At 38.2% G+C, this 25,381-nt stretch overlaps 1 protein-coding gene across 2 annotated transcripts in view; it reads left to right on the forward strand.

Moving 5' to 3' along the window:
• The window catches only part of LOC139744119 (uncharacterized), a 124,959-nt gene that overhangs the window by 93,063 nt on the left and 6,515 nt on the right, over positions 1 to 25,381 (forward strand). For both annotated transcript variants that reach the window (XM_071654574.1, XM_071654575.1), the window contains 6 exons: positions 5,468 to 5,616; positions 8,490 to 8,660; positions 11,415 to 11,576; positions 14,226 to 14,498; positions 17,252 to 17,566; positions 19,926 to 20,077. In XM_071654574.1, coding sequence (XP_071510675.1) covers positions 5,468 to 5,616; positions 8,490 to 8,660; positions 11,415 to 11,576; positions 14,226 to 14,498; positions 17,252 to 17,566; positions 19,926 to 20,077 — 1,222 coding nt within the window. The remainder of the gene's footprint in view (positions 1 to 5,467; positions 5,617 to 8,489; positions 8,661 to 11,414; positions 11,577 to 14,225; positions 14,499 to 17,251; positions 17,567 to 19,925; positions 20,078 to 25,381) is intronic.

Raw genomic sequence — 25,381 nt, forward strand, 5'->3', positions numbered from 1 at the left:
ATTCTTTCGGAGTAACAAACCCTCAGAGTACGAAAACTGTAACCGTTTTGGGGCCTTCGTTTTATTCCGAAATTATACTGGCAGAACGTTCGAAATAACAAAACTGATTTCGTTTGGAAATAAACAAACATTTCTTCTTTATCATTTTCCGATTAGCGGTCGTTCAGAATAAAGAATCTATAGTATTTTATCATCATTATTCTTTCGGATTAACGAACCTTCAGAGTAAAAGAAAACTGTAACCATTTTGGGGCCGTCGTTTTATTCCGAAATTTTACTGGCAGAACGTGTGAAATAACAAAACTGATTTAGTTGTGAAATTAATGGACATTTTTTCTTTATCATTTTTGGATTAACGAACCTTCAGAATAAAGAATCTAGCATTATTTTATCATTATAATTTCTGTCGGAGTAATGAACCCTCAGAGTAAGAAAACTGAAACTGTTTTGGGGCAGTCGTTTTATTCCGAACTTTCACTGGCAGAACGTTCGAAATGACACACTGATTTCGTTTTGAAATTTACGGACATTTTTCTTTATTTATTTTTCGGTTAACGAACCTTCAGAATGAATAATCTAGTATTATTTTATCATTATTATTTCTGTCGGAGTAACAAACCCTCAGAGTACAAAAACTATCTGTTTTGTGCCGTCGTTTTATTCCGAAATTACACTGGCAGAACGTTCAAAATGACAACTGATTTCGTTTTGAAATTTACCGACATTTTTTCTTTACTATTTTTCGGTTAACGGACCTTCAGAATATAGAATCTAGTTCTATTTCATTATTATTTTTTTCGGAGTAACGAACCCTCAGAGTAAGAAAACTGTAACTGTTTTATTCCGAAATTTCACTGGCAGAACGTACGAAATAACAAAACTGATTTCGTTTGGAAATTAACTGACATTGTTTCTTTATCATTTTCCGATTAACGAACCTTCAGAATAATAAAGAATGTAGTATTATTTTGTCATTATTTCGGAACAAACCCTCAGAGTAACACCGTTTTGGGCAATCGCTTTATTCCGAAATTTCACTGGCAGTGAACTGAACACTGGCTAACCAAACTGCCTTGTGTGAATGTGAAAAACATTAGTAACTTTCACTAAATCAAGAACTGATCTGGAAGGAGAACAATTCATGTGTCAATGAAAATCAAAACTGCGTCACAAATATGATATGTATGCCTAGGCCGTCATTGCTAAAGAGAATAACATTTCGCTCTCTCCCGTAAAAAAAAAAGAAGAAGAAAATGCTCGACAGTTAAGCGCATGAAATGTCAAAATAATATTTTTTACATTACGTGAACAACCAAACATTCTTTATTTCAAATTATTATAAATAGATGAAGAATCTTTCGTTGTTCATGTCAAAACGTGGGCCTCTGCGTGCAGTATCCATTATTAATTTTACGCGGGGAAAAGCGTAGCTCCTTGAAGCAAGAGCATGATTTTAAAAAAATGAATAAACGCGCACACACAAAAAAAAAAAAAATTCCCTAATTTACATTAATATAATACATTAATATCTTGTGTTCATGAATCCCAAATGGATCTATTTTCACACATTTGCAGTGATTGGGACAGAGAAGGGATGGAAGTACGAAATGGAAAGGAGAGCAAACTTCATATCGGTGATGGAGAACAAATATTTCAATAATGAACTAGAAACTCCGCCCATCTATGGATCATTATACCTAAATTAAACTATTTATTCCTTACATTATCAAAATTTCCGAGAAAATTGAATTCAAGTCCATTCATAACTTTTTTGAGTTATCTAGCGGGAAAGAAAAAATGAACCTTGGTGGTGATATTAACTGATGCTAGTGTAGAGAAAAGCAAAGACGGCTTGCTCAAAAGATGCTTCCTTCTTTCAGTTTATTTTCTCCCCTGTCATTCCTATCGTTCTCCTCCCATGAACCCCTGCCATGCATGGATGATGAACAAAACAAAATGTTAGTGACGCTGCGATAAAAAAACAGAAAGAAACATGTGCTCGAAGCAAATTATCTACACTTTTCAAGTTGAACAAATCAATGTTCGTAATGAAGAATAACAAAAAAACACGACCACAGGCAGTGGGGAAACTTGATATCATGGCTTGTGGAAATTTCCACGAAAGCCAGGTGTCAGATAAAGGAATGCCGCGCCTGCTCCCACCTTACTTCAGCGGTCGTAAACAGCGTGTAAATAGCATGTAAACCAGCTGAGAACAGCGATGAATGATAAGTCATTTATTTTCTGCCCATGCAGGCTCCCTAACCCTGTTAACAAACCAGGCCAGAAGCACGTGGAGCATTACGTACGTTGAACTTGAAAGACCATCATGACAGAATTACTAATTTCGGCCAGGAGAAGGAAAATGGAATATTCACGAATGACGTTTACGAATCCATGGAAAGTGAAAAGGCTCAAGTGGAACGCATGGCTTTTTAAATAAAGAATAACCCACTGAATCTACAAAAAAAAAAAAAAAATTGCATTTGCTTACTCCATCGCACGTTTTTTTTTGTGTGTGTGTGTTTTTTAACGAAAGATGGAGGTAATTTTCTCTCTGCGGCATTGCTTTGAACGCATCTAATTTTGCGTCATTGCCGATGGCCAGCTTCCTAAAGAATTGATACGAATCCTTTCAAATATACGAAACAAAGTAATTTAAAAAACATTCTGGATCCTGGCGGTGAATTCCGGTGGTATTATAAATCCTGCTCACTACCAAAATTTAATCATCTGTTCCTTGCGCCATTTTACCAACAAACTGTTCCTGATAATTTCATCCTAATCTGTTCCCAAATTTTGACTTATTTTGCGAATAGAGAGACAGACAGGCAGACAAACGAACAAACAAACCAAAGCAGCAAAAAAATACAACCTTTGGCGGAGGGGGGTACTGGGCTGTATGCATTTCATATCGTTTGTTTTTGCGTAACCCGACAACAAGCGTGACAACAAGCGAGCACGTGTCAGCCTTCCTCAGCCTCCCTCGGCCTCCGACCCTCTCTTTCCGTCCTCTCTCTCCCTCTCACAATACCGTCATGTACAGTATACACACACAGGCCGCTGTCTGTGGCTAGGTGCAACTTCACACAAATTGCTGTGTGTGTGGATCCCGAATCAGAGCGCATGTGAGTGAGCAAGTGTGTGATGTGCTACATGGTGTGCAGCTAGCTAGTAGCTATGTTGAGCCGCCTTGTGATCGGTGTGGTGACTGTGTGAATAACTTTTTGCGCTGCTCCTTTCAACATCTAGAATCTTTTCTAGCCAGATATTCAAGAGTAAAAAAGGCGAGAAATTGGTCCGAACTGAACTCATCAAGCAAGTTCACGTATGGTATTACCCTTGTCGGCAAGTTTTACCCTTGTCGGCAATTGTTTCTTCAAACCGCACGCTTGTCGGTGCCGACAAGGGTGATATACGCTGGCGAGATCCCTGGTTTGTACATACTGTTTTTTGTTTTTGATTTGGGGGTGGGGGGTTAGAAACTGCATAATCAAATTTTTTAAATAGACCCTCAAAGCTACCCCCCCCCCTTTCCTATGTTCTCAGTAGTAGTCTGCAAAAATGTATGGAAGGTGAACGTGCAATACTCACGTAAGCATGAGACCCTGGGTTTCTAGTTAAGGAAACTCTTCATGTCCAGTTGAATCTTATCTTCTTCTTTTTTAGTCAAGACAGGATGTCAAGAAAACACAACTTAAACTATTACCAAAAGCTGTATGTAAGATGTGAAAATGCCTTAGAGATACAAATAATGTCTGTATAAGCTCTGATGAGGTTTAAACCACGCTCAGGCAGGAAATATTCTTTGGGACAGGAGATATAAAGCTACACAAATATAGTTCCCTACTTCACTTCACTTTACTTATATAGTATTTTGTGTGTGTGTGTGCAAAAGCAAACAAAAGCTAATTCAGATGGCTCTGCCTAAAAGAGTTCCAAATTGGGCTCATCAAATGGTTTGCTGCTGCTCAGAAAAAAAAAAAAAAAAGATCATCTTGACTGCAAGGCTAATAAAGAAAAAGAAAAAGAAAACAAATGTTTTTTTTTTTTTTTTTAAAGTATCATGAAGCAGAAGAAGCACACCTGAGTCTGCTCCCTGAGCAACAATGAACCTCGTTATTATCATGATTGCCACTCTAATACCAGTTACAGGGTGGATCCAGGAATTCCGAAAAGGGGAATTCCAAAAATATTTCTGGTGCCACTTCCAGGTTTCAGCGGCTGACAAGCAAATTTAAAAAAAAAAAGGCTTTAACGCAATGTTTTCCTCCCACTACAATTGGCTGACAAAGATGGAATCTTCAAAAATTAATGGGGGGTGCCTGCACTCCCTTTCATTTTTTTTTTCCTATTTCATTCCTGATTACAGTGTTATATCAGACCTTGCTCACAGAGCAGCTGCCAGTAGGGAGCAGACTCAGAATATTTACCAACGATGGTGATTTTGTCTGCTTTCTGTCTTGTTTTGACCACAAGTGTTTAAAAGGGGGAACATTCATTTTTTGTTCATTTGGACTCTTTTGTTCATATAAACACACATTGTATGTAACAAAATTAGATAACTAAACATGGCACAGATTTCCTCATGGTAGAGAATACATGCCAGTCAGTCTTATTGACTGTATGTCCTTCTGTTTTCTAGTAGCCCATCAACTCAATTTCTGTGGGCAACTGTCATTAACATGTTTCCTCAACTGTAATAGATATGACACACTGTGATTTCACACATCACAACTTGACTCTGCTGTTTCTTTACCCAAAGTTATTAGAAAAGGTGTTGGCCTTTTGAAGCTGTGGTCATTATGAAATCCATGTGTACAAAAAAACGTGAATTCAAAACTTGCATCCCCACTTCAAGTTAAATGCTATACCTTAAAGGGACTGTACAGTACTGGTTGAGGTGAGGGATTCATGTTTTGAACATTTCTAAGTGAGATAATGAGAAACTTCTTATAAAATATGAAAGAGCATGTAATTTTAAGAAGGATTCGACGTTTATTTGATGAAAAATGGTTTCCAAATGGCTGAGATAATAAAAGTGATAATAGTAGAAGGCGACAGGCCACAACTTTATTAGTATCTCTTTGTTTCACCTTGTTTTTGGATATCTCAGCCATTTCAAAACCGATTTTCATCAAATAAACTTTTGATACCCCTTAGAATTGCATGCTCTTTGACATCTCATAGAGTGGTTTCTGAATATCTCGCAAAACGTTAAAAGCTAAATCCTCGCCTCGACCAGAACTGTACACTCCCTTTAAGCTGAGGTTGATGTCAAGCTCCTTTCAGGTTTTTTGTTTATTTTTTATTGTTACTATCTGTGTAGTGCAGCAACTGTTTATTTCTCTTAAAAGCATTATGTGTACCCATTTTGAGTTCTCAGCATTAAAGATTAAAATTGTGTGTTCATTGTGGAAAGATAAGGCTTAATTTCAGGGGGTTTGCATGTCTTTTATTCATTCAGGGATGGAGCTACACAGACTGATGTGAACAATCGCATGTTTACAATTGGGGGTCTGAATCAAGCAACAGAATACCACATTAGAGTTTCCACTGTCAACAAGAAGGGTGACAGTGACTGGAGAAGTGTATTTGCCACAACAAGTGAAGCAGGTAAGGACAGCCTTATTTTGTTTCTTCATATGCCATGAAATTGAATGCTACCAAATTCTACATGAAAGGCATACACATTGGGAGCAATGAAAGAGTGGTTCAGCATACCACTTGCGATTCAACTGCTGTAAATGCCGAATGGGATTTCACTGGGGACCAGCCCACAGGCTGCAATTTTTTTTTTTTCCACACATGTTAACACAATCACAAACTAGAGTGCATGCCATCAGTTTCCATATCTTGATTGAATGCTGAATGAGATTTCACTGCAGACCAGCCCAGCAGGCTGCAATGTGTTGTTGTTGTTTTTTTCCACACATGTTAACACAATCACAAACTAGAGTGCATGCAATCAGTTAGCTTCAAATAACCTCCTTGGTGCAATCCATTTTATCAAAGATGCAGTGCTATGTATAGTCTGCCTACCACCACAGTAGATTTGATTCTCTTTATTAGAGACTCCTCTCCTCACCTTCTACCTTCTCCTGATCCTCTGCTGTCTTTGTTTAAAGTACAAACACCCTTTTGAGAGTGTTGTGTGTTCTTTTTAACGTCATTACGTCATTTCCTGCAATTGAGAGGTGAGTTTTTGTTTATGTGTTGCATGATTTGTGTGACGATGTGCATGTGGAAAGTATTCAAACTATGTTTCCCATGCTGGTGTTCACTGCGGCATACATTTTGTTTCTTTTCACTCATTTCTTATACCTTTTTTGGTGTGATTTCTTTTTCTTTTTTTTTTTTTTGGGGGGGGGGGGGGCCTCCCAGGCCCCCCCTCCAGATCTCGACCGTCGACCCCGTGATCGCGACGAAAATTGGCACACACATTGCCTATGATGTAATCTAAAGTACCACGAAGTGAAATTGTAAAAAAATTATCATTTATGCTAAATTATGCTAATTTATGCGTAATGATGCATGAAATCAGACAATGTGGTGTAAATCACAAAGTAAAGCTCAAAATGGGCACATTTCTTGTGTAAATATTCTTTTTGGTGTCCTGAGCAAATATAAGAGAAAAAAATTGTGTCATCAGAAAAAATTTCTTAAGTATTTTATTGTTTTTTGAATTTCTTACGTATTTCCTTGTTTTTTCGACTTTGTTTTTCATTGTTTTTTTTATGAAACTTGTCCGCGACATTGTTCCAAACAAGAAAATATGTTATTAATTGATTTTAATCTATAAAACCCCAAAATAATCAGGCTTTTATGAAATTTGCCTGTAAGCACAGTTTGCACTGAAATTGTTCACAAATTCAGGTTTTTGAGCAATTTTGGGTCTGACATGCACGTACATATTTGTGAGCAACTTCGGAACCGCGCGCCCGGGCATCGCAAATTTGGTGTCAAAAGATGCGGGAGACTCAAAAGAAAAAAGTTATGAAACGTCGCGGCGATAGCTTTTCGCGTTAGCGATACATAGCGTGGAACGTCGAGGGGGGGCCTCGGAGCCCCCCCAGCCTAGTTAGGGTTAAAGTGCCCTGTATATCTTTTCATATCAGTAATTTGTCAGTTTGCTGCAGTATTTTGAAGGAAGTTTTGTCTCTAGTCCTATTGCTGCGTGCCATCACTTGTAGCAACATGTTTGTCTTGCAGCAACTGGAGTGTCAGTACTTTGTAATTTGTTTGCGTTGGTGTTTATCTCAAATGATGATGATGGTTGTGTTTCTGAATGTTAGGCAAAGGACCAGCATTCGTCCAAAAGATTTGATTAGCGTTGGTAATCACGGATACTGGTGTAAAAGGCAGCTTGACTGATCTGAGTAGACATTTCCTTTCAATTTCCCTTCTCCCCTCTCACTCTTCTTTCCTCTCCCATGAATGATAAACACACACGCACACACACACACACACACACACACACACACACACATGCAAGTTTATTACAACAGATGGACAAATTGCCCTACATTGACATAAAAGTTTCATTAAAAAAAAGAAAAACTTTCCCAAAAAAAAGTGTCATACAGGAACCACTGCAACAAACAAGAACCACATGCAAGACCACATGAGTCTTGCACCGACTTATGTATCATTCATTATAGGATTTGCGTGAATATCTGTGGAAAAAGAATACGATGCCAGAAGGCCTGGCATTGCAATAACCATGTGGCCGCAGGAACTAGGATCTAGGAGTTGAAGACAGTTGAGTGGTGCAGTAGAACATCAATGGACGAATTCAGTGTAACCAATGCATGGATGTTGACATTGAATGGCAGAAAATAAGCAAAAGAAGACCAAGAAATAGACGATGTACATGTATAAGACTATATACATTGTACAGTATCCAGTACCCGCCATTTTGGGTGAATGTGAAATTCATACCATTAGCACATCTACTTGCAAATGTTTGTGAAAGATTATTCAAAAGAATTTTTTTCATTGTGGTTAATAGAGTTTTTTTGACAAAATGGACTACAGTTGTAGGTTTATAGTCAAAACAGCATATGGTTTCTCCGCCAAGTGTGGCAAAGAGCCAGCTTACACTCTACCTATGTCGGGCCCGGCAATGCCAACTGGCAAAGCTAGTGTGGCCCCTCTCAAAGTGGCTCAGAAATCCAGTGTGGCCCCATTCAAAGCAGTTTTAAAGTGGGGCAGCATGATGAAGAAGGCCACTCTGATATCTACCACTATCAGCAGTAAAGCTGCAAAAACAAGCAACTCATAATTTTAGTGATGTCAGTGCGAGACTGGGGAACCAAGAAAATGTACTTCAGACAGTCATAGATCATAGCCACCAAGAAGGTTATACATGTACTTCACTCAAAATTCAGCCAACCATACCACCACACAGACATGTACGTATGAACACCAACCTGACTTAAAGCAATATGCTGGATGCGACATACCTATCTTTTGCTTTTCTTCCACAGAACCTGATGGTTCCCCTCGATCAGTGACAGTGGAAAGCATTGGAGATTCCCCAACAAAGCTGAAGATCAGCTGGCGTTCCCCGCATGTGGACTACCAAAATGGCCGCATAAGCCATTACACCATCTCCTACTGCAAGACTGATGTATTCGAGGGCAACTGTCAATGTCTGAGTAAGAACTATCATTATGCTCAGTGCTAATGTCACTTAGAAGGAAGGAAATTAGTAAATGATTAGGATGAAGATATGACAGAATAAAAGAATACTGAAATTGGGTTTAAAACTTCCAGTTTCCATTGAAAGCTTCAGGTGAGAAAGTCCATTAGTAAAGTAGTTATGTATGGTGGATAAGAATTGTATGCAAGGTGTATAATGTATGTCCTGTGTGGAAAGAGGGTTAAAAATGAACCCTCTACCGTAGTACATTGTAGGCAAGATGAATATTGTAAAACATGATATGTGACCATGCATCACAAAACGAACATAAAAAAAAAGTCACACCCCTTGATTTGATGTGAGGACTCAAAAAAGGTGAAATGGGTCAACCGAGTCATTATTGAGTTTTTCATATTTTGAAAGAGCTATCCTTCTACATTTTTCTGTAGTTTGGGATCATAACATTGATGGGAAAGTTTTTTTTTTTCAGCAGTTTTTCTACAACAGATTCTGAAAGAGCAGACTCTAAGCATCAAAATGATGTATAACTCAATTCAAATGCTTTAATATGGACTCCCCTAACCTACCTAAATGCTGGAAAGAAAGCACACACTCAGGAAAAGTGTGAACTGAGAAAAGAGGCTCTGAAGTACAGGGTTTATTCAAGCGCTTAATCTTTCACCAAGCCGCGCTAGCTGTGTGATGAAAGGGACAAAACACAACATGTCAACCAACAGAGCAACAACAATGGAGGGATTATCAGATTAAGCTGACATTGTACATGTTCTGTTAACATGTTCTGTCAATGATTAATGCCAACTTTCAAAGCAGTAGCATTATCCTTTCAAAAGTTATTAGACTTGAAAGTGAAGAGTGTACAAAGGATTTCAAGAAATGAAAAGGGACCTCTAATACATACCTGATCATTCTACTATTCCCCAAAAAGGGGTTGTAGAAAAACTGCAAAAAACAGACTTTCCCGTTCGTATTACAATCCCAAACTAAAGAAAAGTGTAGAAGAAAGAGAGCTCGTTCAGAAAATATGAAAAACTCAAGATTGCCTTAGTTGACCCATTTCACCTGTTTTGAGTCCTCACGTTAAAATCATGGGGTGCGACATTTTGTTTGTTTTGTGATTCATGGTCATATATTTGTATGGATAGGCATTCAAAAATTAGAGAATCATTCTGAAATTATTCTGTAAAACCAGAAACACTCTGAGTAAGAACATTAGTGAGTAAATTTTTTTTATAGTTTGTATATGCCAGATCCAGGGGTGGCCCACTTGGGCTGGTATTAAATTGAGGTCAGTTTTAACATTTTAGTCTTCCCTTCAAAAACATACAGTCAAATTTTCTGCAAACTTGACAGGTATTATCACCAGTGTAATAGAATACACAAATGGACACCATGTCCTTGGAGACCTTCAAAGCCCCCTTTAGTTCTTCTTAGCTATTTAAAAGTCCTTCAAGAATACATTGAGGGTGAACTTGCAATATTCAGTTGAGTGCTAGATCTACTGAGTCTCATGCTTGTGTATCCTTAAATCTTAATAGTCCATGGGCCAGGCCAGATATTGGTACCACCTGAGGTGGCAAAACCTTTTTGGTGTCATTTTGTTTTTCGGGCATAGATATGCTTACAAGCTATGATAGCATTTCCAAATGAGTAGTTTAGTCATAATAAATGAATTTTTAACCAATTTGGTCTCGTTGTTATATCCCTATACTTCTGAATCGAGACTAACCGCTATACATAAGAAGAGCACTGTCTTCTGTATGTTCACAGGTGTTCTGTTGTAAACGCGGTGCGCTTAGTTTTTATTCAAGGCAGCGAAGGGAATATCCAAAGGTTATGATGTCCACAGCGCTTAGTCTTTATTCAAGATGGCGAAGGGAATATCCAAAGCTTATGATACAGTGTATATCCCTTTATCTAAAAACAACAACAACAAAAAAGAGTAATTCCTCGTGAATTTTTTCAATATTTTCGTATTTTTCAATTATTTATCATTTCCCGGTGAAAACGCTACGGTGAAAACGCTAATACCAGGCCAATGTCGCTTTATTTCCATCCAACAATGAAAGATAATGCAAAAACAATGTACCGGTACACTACAATACATTATAATAAATAATATTGTAAATGAACAGAGTGATTTTTGTTTAAAACTGATGTATTTGTTGAGAGGGTAGTATAAAAACAGTATAGATAATCCCTTTTGATAGGAACTTTAGATATGATAACGGTACATTGGTCTAGATAAAGACTAAGCGCACCGCGTGGCAGCTGTGGACATCATAACCCTTTGGATATTCCCTTCGCTGCCTTGAATAAAGACTAACCGCACCGCGTTTTCAACAGAACACCTGTGGACATACAGAAGACAGTGCTCTTCTTTGTATAGCGGTTAGTTTCGATTCAGAAGTATAGGGATATAAAAAAAAGACCAAAATTGGTTAAAAATTCATTTATTATGACTAAGCTACTCATTTGGAAATGCTATCATAGCTTGATAAGCATATCTATGTCCAACAAACAAAATGACACCAAAAATGGTTTTGCCACCTCAGGTGGTACCAATAACCCATTTTTCGGGTCTTGGCCCATGGACTATAAGGCACTCATCACCAGGACTGTTCACTCCATGTTAAATATTAATGGACAAATATTTCTACAGCAAAAAAAAAAAATAATAAAAAATACAGTAATAATAATAATTATATTGGTTAACTTCAAATAATCAGTTTTGTGTCCTATTTTTCATAAGACACCAGTGAGAAGACAATTCATGCTACAGAGGATGAGCAGTCTTCATATTTCCTGAGAGATTTGCAGCCATTTACTGAATACTGCATTCGCATATCAGCCTCAACAGCAGCTGGCCCTGGGCCATATTCTGATGTGTCTCGCGGGATGACGAGTCAAGGATGTAAGTATTTACAATGTATGCGTTACACATTTAGTTATGAACATTTCTCATACTCTTTATTACAGGTAATTCAGCAAGTATTTGATTGCATCCATTCCACTTAATTCAAGATTTAGGCTTGATTTTGTCTGATGGTATTATAATTTGATATTATCTAGACATCAGGTAAAACTATTCATCTGCTTTCTGGTAATGTGCTATTCCCTCCACATGCTGTGCCACCAAACTATATGCAACAAAAATGCAAAGCGTTCCCCAGACCTCATGGGTCCCACTGACATCAGTCCATATGCTAATGCATCCATTGGTTATCGTCTTTTAGAAGCTCCAGGATTTCTTCGTTTCCTGTGGTTTTTGGCAGCCTTCCAGTCAGATCTATTGTATCTACATTCAATACAACTGAGTGCTTGTCTCTCAAAGTATGCTAATATCTTACAGCGACACCCGAATCTGCGTGCAAAGAAACACAGAGAAACCAAAACCAAAACACTCACGGCACTCACTGCGCCGCTCCGTATCTGCCTTATCTGCCCTATACAGATGATTATTTATAGACAAACCTGTGCACATTGGGGGTGTGTGCCACCGGGCGCGCAGCGATGCTTGCGGTGAGTGACTGTTTTTGTTAATGCCTCCTCCGCGAAGTGTCGCCGGAGGCATTATGTTCTCGGGTTGTCCGTCCTTCGTCCGTCTGTCCGTAATGAATTTTGTGAACAGCGTAACTAAAAAACCATTTAAGGTATCCTAATGAGACTTGGTATGTATATGCATTAGTGGACGAAGTTGTGCCTATCAACTTTGGGGGCACATGCTCAAGGTCAAAGGTCAAAGGGTCAAGGTCAAATGCTCAAAATTTCACTATTTCCCCCATATCTCCATGCAGTGCCTGGAGGTTTTTTTCTGGAAACTTGGTGTATACATGTAATACTAAATAAAGATTCTCCAGAGAGAGTTTCAAGTCATGAGGTCAAAGGTCAGAGGTCAAGTGAAAATGTTAAATTTTCACTGTTTTCTCCATATCTTGGAAATGGTTCGAGCTATCTTCATGGAACTTAGTACATATGCATGTACTGACTAGCAGTGATTATCTAGGGAATGTGGGGGGTCATGAGTCAAAGGTCAAGGTAAACTCATAATTTCACTTTTTCCCTCATATTTAAATGCAATACTTGCCGTATTTTTCTTGAAACTTGATATATGCATGTATAACCCAATAGAGATTCTCTTGGAAGTTTCTCGCCCATAGGTCACGTGAAAGTGCTATATTTCATTTCTTGGTCCATATCTCGAAAGTGACTCAAGGTATCATCATGAAACTGAGTACATACATGTATACATTGTATCTACAGTATGCATGATTTACCTTTCAGTGATTCTCTTGGAAATTTTAGGGTCATAGGGTCAAAGTTCTAGGGTCAAAGGCCAAGTTAAAATGCAAAATTTTTTCTAGCTGGGGTTGTCGCTCTTTATTCCAGTTTTACCTGAACAGACACTCCAGTTTTCATCATCCCAAGCCCTAAAGAAGCCCTTGGACCTAATAAGGAGAGTAGACAATTGGCTTTTACACATGTAGACCAATTCTTTTATCTACAAAGTAAAAACCATCTATTGACTCTTGTTTCCTTCCTTCTGCTCTCCTCGCTCTGCTCCACTTGTTGGTGTGCCATACCATTGGTTGGCGTGTCGGTGGACATTGGGACATACAAACTATTTGCTGCATGTACATGTAGCTCAATTGGTGCGACACATACTAGGAATAGCACAGTTAACCCATTTGGGGCAGGCTGATTTTGCTACAACACGCATTTCCCATAGACACTTCCCCGAGTATACTTGGGATTCGTCTCTCGTCTTCAACGGGTTAAGGAAAATGGGCGGATGCTCTTTAACCTTTTTACCTCGTAGGCATGAGAATCAAAAGAATCAGGTATGTTGTTGGGTAAATAGTACTGATCATAATTGTTGCACTGTTGGCGATTATTTTGTGTCTGTAGAAGGTGACAACATCATTTGGTAAAACTGTTTAAGCCTTTGAACTGACTGCACCTCTCACAAATCATTCATTAAAACAGCTCGTAGTGAAATATATAGTTGAAGTGGAGTCAGATAAGTTTTTTCAATTTGCATTGATTTTTCATCTTGATAAGCTTGCATAAACGCCCAAGTCACATAACAATAAGCAAATCCAATTGCAAAAGTACAGCTGCAAATTACCACATAGCATTTGCCATATCAGTCAGGGAGACAACATATATATTTCTTTTTGACATTGTACAGTAGGTAAAATGTAAAAGATAAGTAAGATTATGAAAAAAAAAAATGTAGAAGAGAATGCTCCAGAAAGAAGATCATTCTTTCAATGATGTCAAATACTAGTAAGTAGTAAGTTTGAAGATACATCCTGGGGGCATTGCATGAAGCATTTTGTCTGATATTCTTTCAGACATACTGTTATAAGCTGTGGAAATCCTTGCATGTAATTGGCTGAGAGCAAACTTGTCCGACAAAGTTGTCGGTCAAAACGCTTCATGAAACGCTCCCCAGGTGTATGTTTCTAATTCACTTTGAAATTTCTCAAGTTACAGCAAGCCTGTAAAGTCTAAAGCATCTTCTTCTTTTTTTTTCCATTCAATTTTATATCCTGTGTAGCACCTTCTTCACCCACTGACCTCCGCAAGACCTTCTTCAATGCCAGCACCATTCATGTCACCTGGAAGCCGCCAACTGAGCTTAATGGAGTTCTCGGGTTGTACAGAGTGAGCTACAATGACCAAACAAAGGAAGTAGTAAATACCTCAGCAGTGCTTGATGTGAACGGCTTCACCAACTACAGCGTGGCAGTTCAGGCATGCAGCCATGGGTCACCTTCTGTTGCCTGTGGCCCATTCACCATGCCTGTTTATGTGCTGACAGATATTGGAGGTGTGTGTGAAATAATCTTTATTGAAGTTGTTGCTGCCACTGGCCAAGCTGAAAAAAACATTTACCAATACGTGCTGTATTTACCAGGTAATCGGGTAGACAGTACGAATAAACGGTTAGGAATTTTCCAGATTTTCCTGATCTAATTACATAGTTTCTGCAGAAAGCTATTAGAATTTGCGTGTATATATTAATTATGAAGAAACTGTGAGGTACTTTAAGGGGATGGCTAGTAACTGATCAGTGGGAATCAGTGGGAATGCTGGGGGATGATTGTTCCAATCCTTGTGGGATTCATTTAAGAGTACATTATATATATATATTGTTTTGTGAAAATTATTTGCTTCAGAATGGTCTCATATTCAAGTAATGTGCAGGTTAATGTTTCCAGGTTAGCATGCCTGTACAGTATGCCTGTATAGTGATGGGCCGTTCACGATTGCCCCGTCACTGTACAGGCATGCTAACCTGGAAACATTAAACTGCACATTACTTGAATATGAGACCATTCTGAAGCAAATCATTTTCACACAACAATAGATATATAATGTACTCTTAAATGAATCCCACAAGGATTGGAACAATCATCCCCCAGCATTCCCATTGATTCCCACTGATCAGTTACTAGCCATCCCCTTTAAAGAAGTTAGAGAGCTTAGTTTGCAGTTTTAACATGTTAAATTTGCAGTGTACAACCAATTCGCCGTGTCACTGGTAGATGCATTTATGCATGTTGTGTATGAACCCCTGCAAAGCACCACATACACAACCAACATACACACACACAGTGCCACACTTATCGAGAAAAATGAAGAATAAACTAACTTCATTGAGACTGTAACCTTTCTTCAGGCCGTTCATTGAAAACAAACTTACAGTCCGATTTACAAATTGCCCTACATCGACATAAATAAGCACTGAGTTGAGCAATGTTTTAGTAGTAGCCATGACAAAAGAAATCACAGGCATACATGCTCAAGCAGGATTCGACCTATGACCTCCTGATCTCAGGACATTCGTCTTAAATTCATGAATTTTAATAAATATACAGTGGGCATGAAACATACAGAGACACAGCAGAATTTGTTGCTGCTTTTGGCTGCATGTACATAAGGAATATAATTACAAATGGTAGATGTTTAGGTGTTTGCATGTGGCTTGATGAGGACTTGGAGCTGCATGCAGATTGTTTGCAAAATTATTTAATTTAATTATTTATTTTATGAGCTGTGGCTGTAAGTGACATACTGTGCCTGTATGTCTGATGGAGAAAGGTGAGGGACTAGTATGTGGTACATGTATCTGCAATGTGAATGAATATCAAAAGGCTTTCTGGTTAATAGGGTTCTCTGCTTAATCAAGTAAGGAATGCTTTTCCAGACATTGCCTGATTAAGGGGAGATATCCAAAGTAGAGTCTTGTTTTGTTGGGGAATTGTCTCTGTAAGGCATCTTTTGTAATTTTTTTAATGTAATGCAAAATGAAAATTACAAACAAGAATTGGCAGTTTAAAAATATGTAATTCCTTTGTATTCTAGGTCTCTTATCACAGTTCACATATTTAAACTGTTACTGGCTGAAAGGGAGAAAAGCAGTCAATTTCTTGCTGCATTCCTGCCAACAGTCGATTAAATCAGAACTGATCAGATTTCTAAGATTTTGAAACCATGAAAAATTGAATGTTTTGTATTTTGTTATATTTAGATAGTCAGATAATTTGGATATGAATATTCCATGCGCGTTCCAGCATTTTGCCATAATCGCAGCAAATGGTGAAAATACAAAATAAAAAGTCCCATAATCCCTTGCAGTGTGATGGAAAATGCTGCATTCAAGGTCTCGAAAACATCAGAAACTGCTATGCTCCTGAACTTCCAGAGCATTACATCTGAGAAACCTCTGATACTAACTTCCTGCATACGCATATAGCAGTATACTGTAAAGTACATTGGTGCACACTCAATTTGCTACTAAGCTATTGCAACACATTATGTACGGGCAAAGCTCCATCATTACACCGTAGGCGGTCTCCAGTGCAGAGCCATGTGTGGCATGTGGGGTCTCTGAGTTGATGGTTGCTTGCGTGCTACTCAGATAGGATGCATTAGAAATTTCACCCACATATCACACATCCATTGCTACTTTGTGGGATTTCTCCTGTCATTTTCTTCCAACCAGCACATCACTGCCTCTCAAGTGAACCCTGTGTACTCATAAAGATACAATTGTATGAACTGTGATTTCAATCAATGTTTCAGTAACTGTCAATACTTTTTAGATCCATTCATGAGTAAGACACATAGTGATATTGGCTGATATCAGTAGAAAAAAACTATTCCCACACCTGTACTGAAAGTAGGATCCATAACCACTGTATGCTCAAGTAATATTGCTCTACTGTTGGCAAATGTCTTACAGCTACAGTATCGTCGATCCCTTGAAGTCTTAATGCCTCGTGCTTCTTCAGTGTTAAACTCCCCAGTCAGTGTCGCTGACACAACATGTTCCAATTTCTTGTGAAAATTATTCTGTTTAAGAAGGTATAGATGCATAACTCTGGAAAAAAATTTTTTTTTTTCAGAAGGCACAAGCTGAAGCCCCATTTTAAAATGTCATGCAGGGTTCTATTACAAAAAGATAAGCAATAACTGATTGGAGCACAGCGACCACAGAGATTTTGCACACCCACTCTTGAGTTATCAGATGGTACAACAGTGCTCACCTTTATTTTACCCAACATTTTATATATACAGCTCCTTCACAAGTAAGAATGCCTGAACTACGCCCACACACATCAGAAGCAGTTTTCCTTGAGTGGAACCGCCCTGTTCCCTCCAATGGTCCCATTGCATACTATGTGGCACGCAGTCGGCCTGCAGACAGCGAAGAGGATTGGCTGGAAGTCACGTCTGTGACTACCCAGGCTGAGGTCAAAGTCAACTGTGACCTGGTCAAGGATGGAAGGAAATATGTTTTTGAGGTCTATGCAGTTAATGAGATTGACGGCTTTCCCCTACCAGGCGTTGCTTCACCTCTTGTGGACTTTGAGATGTGCAACATCCACAAAGGTACAGCAATTTTTGATAAGGCCATGTACATATTTAATGTGTTTCTTCATGTTAATATGCCTTGTTATGTGTGTATGTATGTATATAATATAAGTATTGGAACAAGTTCACGCGGTTGACTGCAGGTTCATCCGTATTTATTGCTACTCGGAGTTTCATGCAACCTCCATGAGGCGCAATCATCAGGCAATTGCCTGATGATTGCGCCTCATGGAGGTTGCATGAAACTCCGAGTAGCAATAAATGATTCGGCACGCCGTACACCGGGGTACCGTTGTAACCTGGGGTACCGCGTTGTATAGCGCCATCTCATGCCCATTATTTATAATGCGTATCCGAATTCAGATACGCCGATTCTGAATTCGGATACGGCAAAGTTGTCGCAATGAACTAGCACCATAGGTGTTTTTCGAAGTACACTTGCATGCATTAATTGATGCATAATCACAAATAAAAAAGCATTTTTGTGCATAATAATACTAAAAAAATATTTTGACACATTTTTTGGTAAGCCAGGGTACAGCGTTGAAAAAAAATAATTAATTCAACAAAATGGCGAATTTTCATTTGGTACCCCAGGGTACCAAATATTGCATCAAATGCGGATGAATCTGCAGTCAACCGCGTGAACTTGTTCCAATACTTCTGTCTAAAGCTCTTCCTTTGAGGATATCGAGCACTCTTCATAGAAGGATAGAATCACCAAGTGTATGTATATATAGAGAGAGAAAAAAAAAAAAAAAGAAAGGGAGAGAGAGAGGGAGAGGAGTGGGGAGTGAGAGGGATTGCGAGATGTCATAATTTGGATACCCGAATCTATGCCATGAGATCGTGTTCTTGCGTTCAGAAAAAGGTGTCAAAACACCATCTCCATCTTTTAGAGACATTTTCACATTCTAACACTTCTATATTCGTATTTGTACAGTCTTCAACTGCCAAAAAATGTATAATTCACCTTATCTATGCATATCAAGCCAATTTTTTCTTATTATGATTCCTTTAAGGCAGTACAGGGAATGTGCCATAAATGATTACCATGATGATATTAAAATTTTGTTACACTATTATTGTAGTTTCAGGTACGATTGCTCTTTTTTAAATTGAAGGTTTCAATTAGAATACCATCTACATTTCAAGATTTAAGATGATATGAAAGATATTTTTAAGGAGTCCACCTCTGGCAAATTGGTAAAAACAATTAAACACCGTTAGATGAAAACAGGAAAGGAGAAAACTGCTTTCAAAATGTTGTGTTGATGTGGGAACTAAGTAGCAATTTGGGCGTGACCAGGCCCGAGAGTTATCATAAACACACTGACGGGTCGATTTAATCTCTACTCACTACAGTTCATGAAGACAGTTCATACAAAAGAAAGCGCTTAGAATTGTTTTTAATTTACATACCCGAGAACATACAGATGCTTTGTTTTCTGACCATAAAATATTAAACGTAAATGATTTGTATGTGTTTCAACTTGGCCAGTTCATGTTTAATTACAACAGTAACGTTTTACCTAAAATATTCCACGATTCATTTCATCGAAACAGTCATGTTCATAACTATCCCACACGACGATCCGACGAATTTCATTTTCCATTAATGAGAACTGCACATGCCCAAAATACATTTCTTTATACCGGACCCAGACTTTGGAATAATTTAGATAATAGTGTAAAAGATTCCCCCAAATTTGTTACATTTAAATACAAACTCAGAAAATATTTACTTTCTACTTATAATCTTAGATAATTTAAATTGTTTTGATTCATGCTTGAGCCTTCACCTGTCCTGATGTCGCAGCACTTGGCGTGTTCTGTGTGCAGACTTCTCTTCTTTCTTCTCTCCTCTTCCTTTCCTGTCTTTTGTTCTTCGTAGACTTGTATTGTTACCGTCTTCTCTCCTCTCGGTACTGTCTCGCGTCTTACAGTGTAAATACTGTACGTGTGGGTAATCGAATGTGTGTACGAACGTGTTGTCCTTGTTATATTTTCCCGGTACACGTGGTTCAGTGAGCAGTGTGCGGGCACTAGCATTGGTATTCTATATTTTTTTCCCAACCGGTGTATCTCAAAATAATTACATGTATATTATTATAGAATAGTATATAATTTACTCATTATTTATCTAGCGATCCACGTCCGACAAGCTTTGCTTTTTAGTGGATCACTATTTTCCATAATCGAATTTATTTTCCGCTCGCCCACGAAGAATTTAGAAATAAACTATGATTGAATTGAATTGAATTGACTGAAGTGGCATCACACCACATGAGATGCCAAACAAGCAGCACTGCTCTTAGAGTCTCCAACTCTTTTAACACTCTAGACACTCCCCTACACTCCTCACCTTTCTCCATAGGATCTGTGAGCACAATTCTCCTGGCTATCATCATCCCAGTCATCTTGGTGTTTGTCATCATCGCCTTGTTCATTCTTCTCTGGTTCAAGCAATCAGACTTCTTCAAGCCTGCCCCTGACCCTTACTTCATTGAAGCAGTGCTGGACCAACGTGTAAGTGATACAGAAGAAAGTACTTCTAATAGAGCATGTAACTGATGCACTTTTGATGAAGCTCATAATTAGAGGAAACTCATGCTTTCAGAGAGTAGATGTTGTACAAATTATACACATCAATGAGGGCATTAGTATACTAATAATATGCACGAGGTCCAGCAAAGTGCATGCTGCACAACATTATGAATACCTGAGAGTGAGCTGCATCTCCACTATCGTCACAAACCTAAACTTGTACATAACTACCTCCGCCAAGGGAGGAGGTTATGTTTTCGTTACCGTTGGTTTGTTTGTTTGTTAGTTACATGTAGTTAGTTAGTTTGTCAGTGTGCAAAATAACTCAAAAAGTAGTTACCGGATGTGGATGAAACTTGCAGGAAAGGTTAAGGATGATACAAGTAACAGATGATTAAATTTTGTTAGTGATAGGAGAATTTTGGGGGAATTTTTTGAAGGATTTTTGATATTTTGGCAGGTAGGGTCAATGAACTTGGGAGTTCAGGCTGCGCATATTTGAGGTTTGCATACGCACACTAAAGTGCATGCTCTAGTTTCTGCTAGGGCGAGGCGCACCTTGCAGCTGAGGGTTTATGACGTAACAAAGGCTTCTATATTGGGAAATTGGGCGACTTTCAGCACACAGTATTGATCAGTGTTTTAGTAGTAGCCATGATAAAGAAAAAAATCGTGGGCGTACGTACTCGAGCAGGTATTTACGTTGATGTTGGGCAATTTGTCAAACAGTTGCAAAGAATTGATTGAGCGCACACTGCTAAAGCATGCAATTGTGATGGCAGTGAGCGTGATTACGGCAAGCCACAGTCACACGCGCATCTCATAGTGGTCGTAAGTACCAGTCATCAGTACACATTTAGTGCTAAAAACTTATGCCCGCTGGGCATGTTAGGCAAAATGAAAGACTGTCACATGAATGCTCTCAGCCAATCATTTGATTAGGATCCATATCACCATTTTATGATAACAATTACCCACATAAGGTACCTGTGGAACAGTCTGACACACCCAAGGTAATAGCCAAATAAGATAAGAAAGCAGACATCTTCAGTGAAAGTAGTTTCAAAAGCAGGTATTTTAAATTCCACACCAGCCATTTTCATGAGTATTAAAATAAAACAGTGAAATCCTACCCACTTACCATCACGCATGAAAGTGCTAATGACCGGTCATTAGCAAACTTATTTGTTTGGCAAAATAAATGCCTTGTCACATGAATGCTCTCAACCAATCATTTGATTAGGATGTGCTTCCTCATTTGATAATGATTACTATAAAGGTTTGAATGTGAGGATGGGTCTAACTTCATGCTAGCTTCTAAACCCTTATTTTTGTCACATAAGGCGAAGCCAGACTGCTCAGACATTTTGCAGTGTGCAGACACAAGATTGGTTATTATTGACATTAATGTGTTATTATACCCCCACCCACACATAGTGTGTAGGGGGGGTATATAGGAATCACCCTGAGGTCGGGTGGCCGGTCGGTCGGTCGGTCGGTCGGTCGGTCGGTCGGTCGGTCGGGCGGTCGGGCGGTCGGTCCGTTGCAAAATCTTGTGGGTCGAACTCCTCTCTCATTTTTTGAGCAATTGACCCCAAATTTGGCATGTGTGACTGCTATCAAAGGTAGATGTGCAAGACACCGTTTTCGTTAGTATCGCATAATGCGTTGCCATGGCAACGGCATATTTTCGTAAAAACTTGTGGATCGAACTACTCTCTCATTTTTTGAGCAATTATCCCCAAATTTAGCATGTGTGACTGCTATCAAAGGGAGATGTGCAAGACACCTTTTTTGTTAGTATTGCATAATGAGTTGCCATGGCAACGGCAAATTTTTAAAAAATCTAGCAAAATGTTGTGGATCGAACTCCTCTCTCATTTTTTGAGCAATTGACCCCAAATTTGGCATGTGTGACTGCTATCTAAGGTAGATGTGCAAGACACCTTTTTCATTAGTATCACATAATGCGTTGCCATGGCAACGGCATATTTTCATAAAAACTTGTGGATCGAGCAACTTTCTTAGTTTTTGAGCAATTAACTTCAAATTTGGCATGTTTGACCGCTATCACAGGCAGATGTGCAAGAGACCTTTTTCATGAGTATTTCATAATGCGTTACCATGGCAACGGAAGATTTTCATAAAAATCTTACAAAATGTTGTGGATCGAACTACTCTCTTAGTTTTGTAGCAATTCAGTTTGAATTTGGGATATGCGATCAGTGTAATGTATGTTTGTGCAAAACACAATTGATTTGTGTGGTAATGAATCTGTTGCCATGGCAACAGTATTTTTTTTTACCAATCATACAAAAATGTGTGGATTAGCCTAACTCCTTCAGTTTTCGAGCATTTGGCTTAAAAATTGGCACATGTGACCACTATTGTATGTAGATGTGCATACTTACTCTTTCGTCATTGTTGATCAATGTGTTGCCATGGCAACAGCATAGTTTGAATGAAAATCATACGAAAATATCGTGGATTCAGTTAACTCCCTCAGTCTTAGAGCATTTGACTTGAAATTTGGCACAGATGACCACTATAGTATATAGATGTGCAAACTTAATATTTCGTGAGTGGTGAGCAATGCGTTGCCATGGTAACAGCTTTTGTTTACCAAAAAACATACAAAAATATTGTGGATTCAGCTAACTTCCTTTAGTCTTCGAGCATTTAGCTAGAAATTTGGCACACATGACCACTGTGGTACGTAGATGTGAAAAGGTAATCTTTCGTCAGTGGTGATAAATGCGTTGCCATGGTAACGGCATATTTTGAATGAAGATCATATACAAAAATATTGTGAATTCAGTTAATTCCCTCACTCTTTGAGCATTTGGCTTGAAATTTGGCACATGCAACCACTATAGCATATAGATGTGCAAACTTAATCTTTCGTCAGTGGTGAACAATGGGTTGCCATGGTAACAGCAGTTTTTTACTAAAATGCATATAAAAATATTGTGGATTCAGGTAACTACCTCAGTCTTTGAGCATTTAGCTTGAAATTTGGCACATGTGATCACTATAGTACGTAGATGAGCATACATAGTCCTTGGTCATTGTTGATCAATGTGTTGCCATGGTAACAGTATATTTTGAATGAAAATCATGCAAAAATATTGTGGATTCAGTTATCTCCCTCAGTCTTTGAGCATTTGGCTTGAAATTTGGCACATGATGTGACCACTATAGCATATAGATGTTCAAACTTAATCTGCCATTATTGTTGAACAATGCGTTGCCATGGTAACAACATTTTTTCACCAAAAAGCGTGTGGATTCCGCCAACTCCCTCAGTCGTTGAGCATTTAGCTTGAAATTTAGCACACCTGACCACTATGGTACGTAGATATGCAAACTTAACCTTTCGTCATTGTTGATCATTGTGTTGCCATGGTAACAGCATAGTTTGAATGAAAATCATATAAAAATGTTGTGGATTCAGGTAACTCCCTCAGTCTTTGAGCATTTGGCTTGAAATTTGGCACATGCAACCAATGTAGTACAGAGATATGCAAACTTTGTATTTCATCATTGTTGAACAATGTGTTGCCATGGTAACAGTGCATTTTGAATGAAAATCATAAAAACATTTCGATTAGATCCTAACTCTCTCTGTTTAGAGCATTTTGGCTTCATATTTGGCACATGTTACCTCTACATTACCTAGATGTGCAAAAACTCTTTTGTCAGTGTGGAAAATATGTTGCCATGGTAACAGTATATTTTGAATGAAAATGATACACTAATGCAGGGTGGTCCACAACTTGAAATTTTAGCATGTTGCAAGCTCAGAATCTGAGAATATTGCAGAAATTGAATAAGCACGGAGCGCACACGATGAGTGATACGTAGTACGCAATATTTTGCTGCTTACATTCAATGTTCTCTCATGTTTTGCACACAAATATCTAAAGTACCTGGTAGTTTGATGTTTCTTATGTTATGCACACGTTTTGCACATTTTTGAATACTTTTACTTTGAGCTTGTTGCAAATTCTTGAGGATGTTGCATAGCATGTTGCTGGCTTTTTAGGATGTTGCACAAGAATTTTAGCATGTTGCAGCGACATGCTAAAACCCCTCGTGGACCACCCTGCTAATATTGTGAATTCAATTAAGCCCCTCATCCTGTTAGCATTTGGCTTGAAATTTGGCACATGTGACTGCATGATATATAGTTGTGCAAACTTCATTTTTTTCTTAATATCCAACATTGTGTTGCCATGGTTACACAATTTTTAATAAAAACCATAGAAATCATCAGTTTATTTATCTTGCTCACTCAGTTTTTGAGCACTTGACTTGAGATGTGGGACATTTGACTGACAGTAAGCAATACATTTATTTACTGTTGGACAGTGCATTGCCGTGGTATTGTTGTTTTCATTAAAAAGTAAAAAAAAAAAAATCCTGGTTGAGCTAATATCCTCAGTTGTGGGTGGGGGTATATTAATCACAATGAGTGATAGTTCTAGTGTTATACATCATTTGAAAGCTTATGGTCTAAACTTTCATATTATGTAATAATCTGAGTGAGGGCGTACTTAAATTTTAAGTAGGATGCCCTCTTATGTTACATGATTATTTTTGCAGATTTACTATGACACGTTACCACCACATTTTTTTCACACAACATGCTCTTGTATCACAAAAAGGTGTCACAAATGTTGTGGAGAAATTCTTCTGCTGATGAAATGATTTTTTCATCAATAGCATTAGTACTTTTGATTCTATGAGCAAAAGTCTGTGGCAGTTACAACCTAGATTTTTTACATTTTGTTTAATTTCTGTTTTGTGAATGAAATGTTGGCCTGAAAGTAGATAAAGCATGTTTGTATCTAGTCAAGCTGAGAATATGAATTGAATAGTGCTTTTTACTTAGGTTTTTCATGTCCTGTAATATTGCCATAATGATACAATAATCTTCAGAGTGTCCATTCCAGTCGAGTATGCTAGTCTACAATTTTCTACACCCTCCCCATTGAAACAGAATTGAATTATCACTGCAGTCATTTTCTTTATGATCAACCTGCATTGAACTGAAGTTTCATGTAGTGATGGTTTCTTATGTAATAATGTTAGGCTAGGGAATTGATTACCTTCAGGGGTTTATAAGGTCAAGTGTTGGAAATGAACTGGATGGAAGAAGAACATGATAATAATGATAATGATAGTAATATTTTATGATTGAATGCCAGGGAACACAAAGCATTATTGAGAATTATTATACATACAAGCCACTTTTTCGATACAATAAAACCATGTATCAATATT

This window comes from Diadema antillarum, unplaced genomic scaffold (genome assembly GCF_040938485.1).
Source record: "Diadema antillarum isolate AM-2024a unplaced genomic scaffold, OU_Dant_1.0 seq00001137_RagTag, whole genome shotgun sequence".
NCBI lineage: Eukaryota > Metazoa > Echinodermata > Echinoidea > Diadematoida > Diadematidae > Diadema > Diadema antillarum.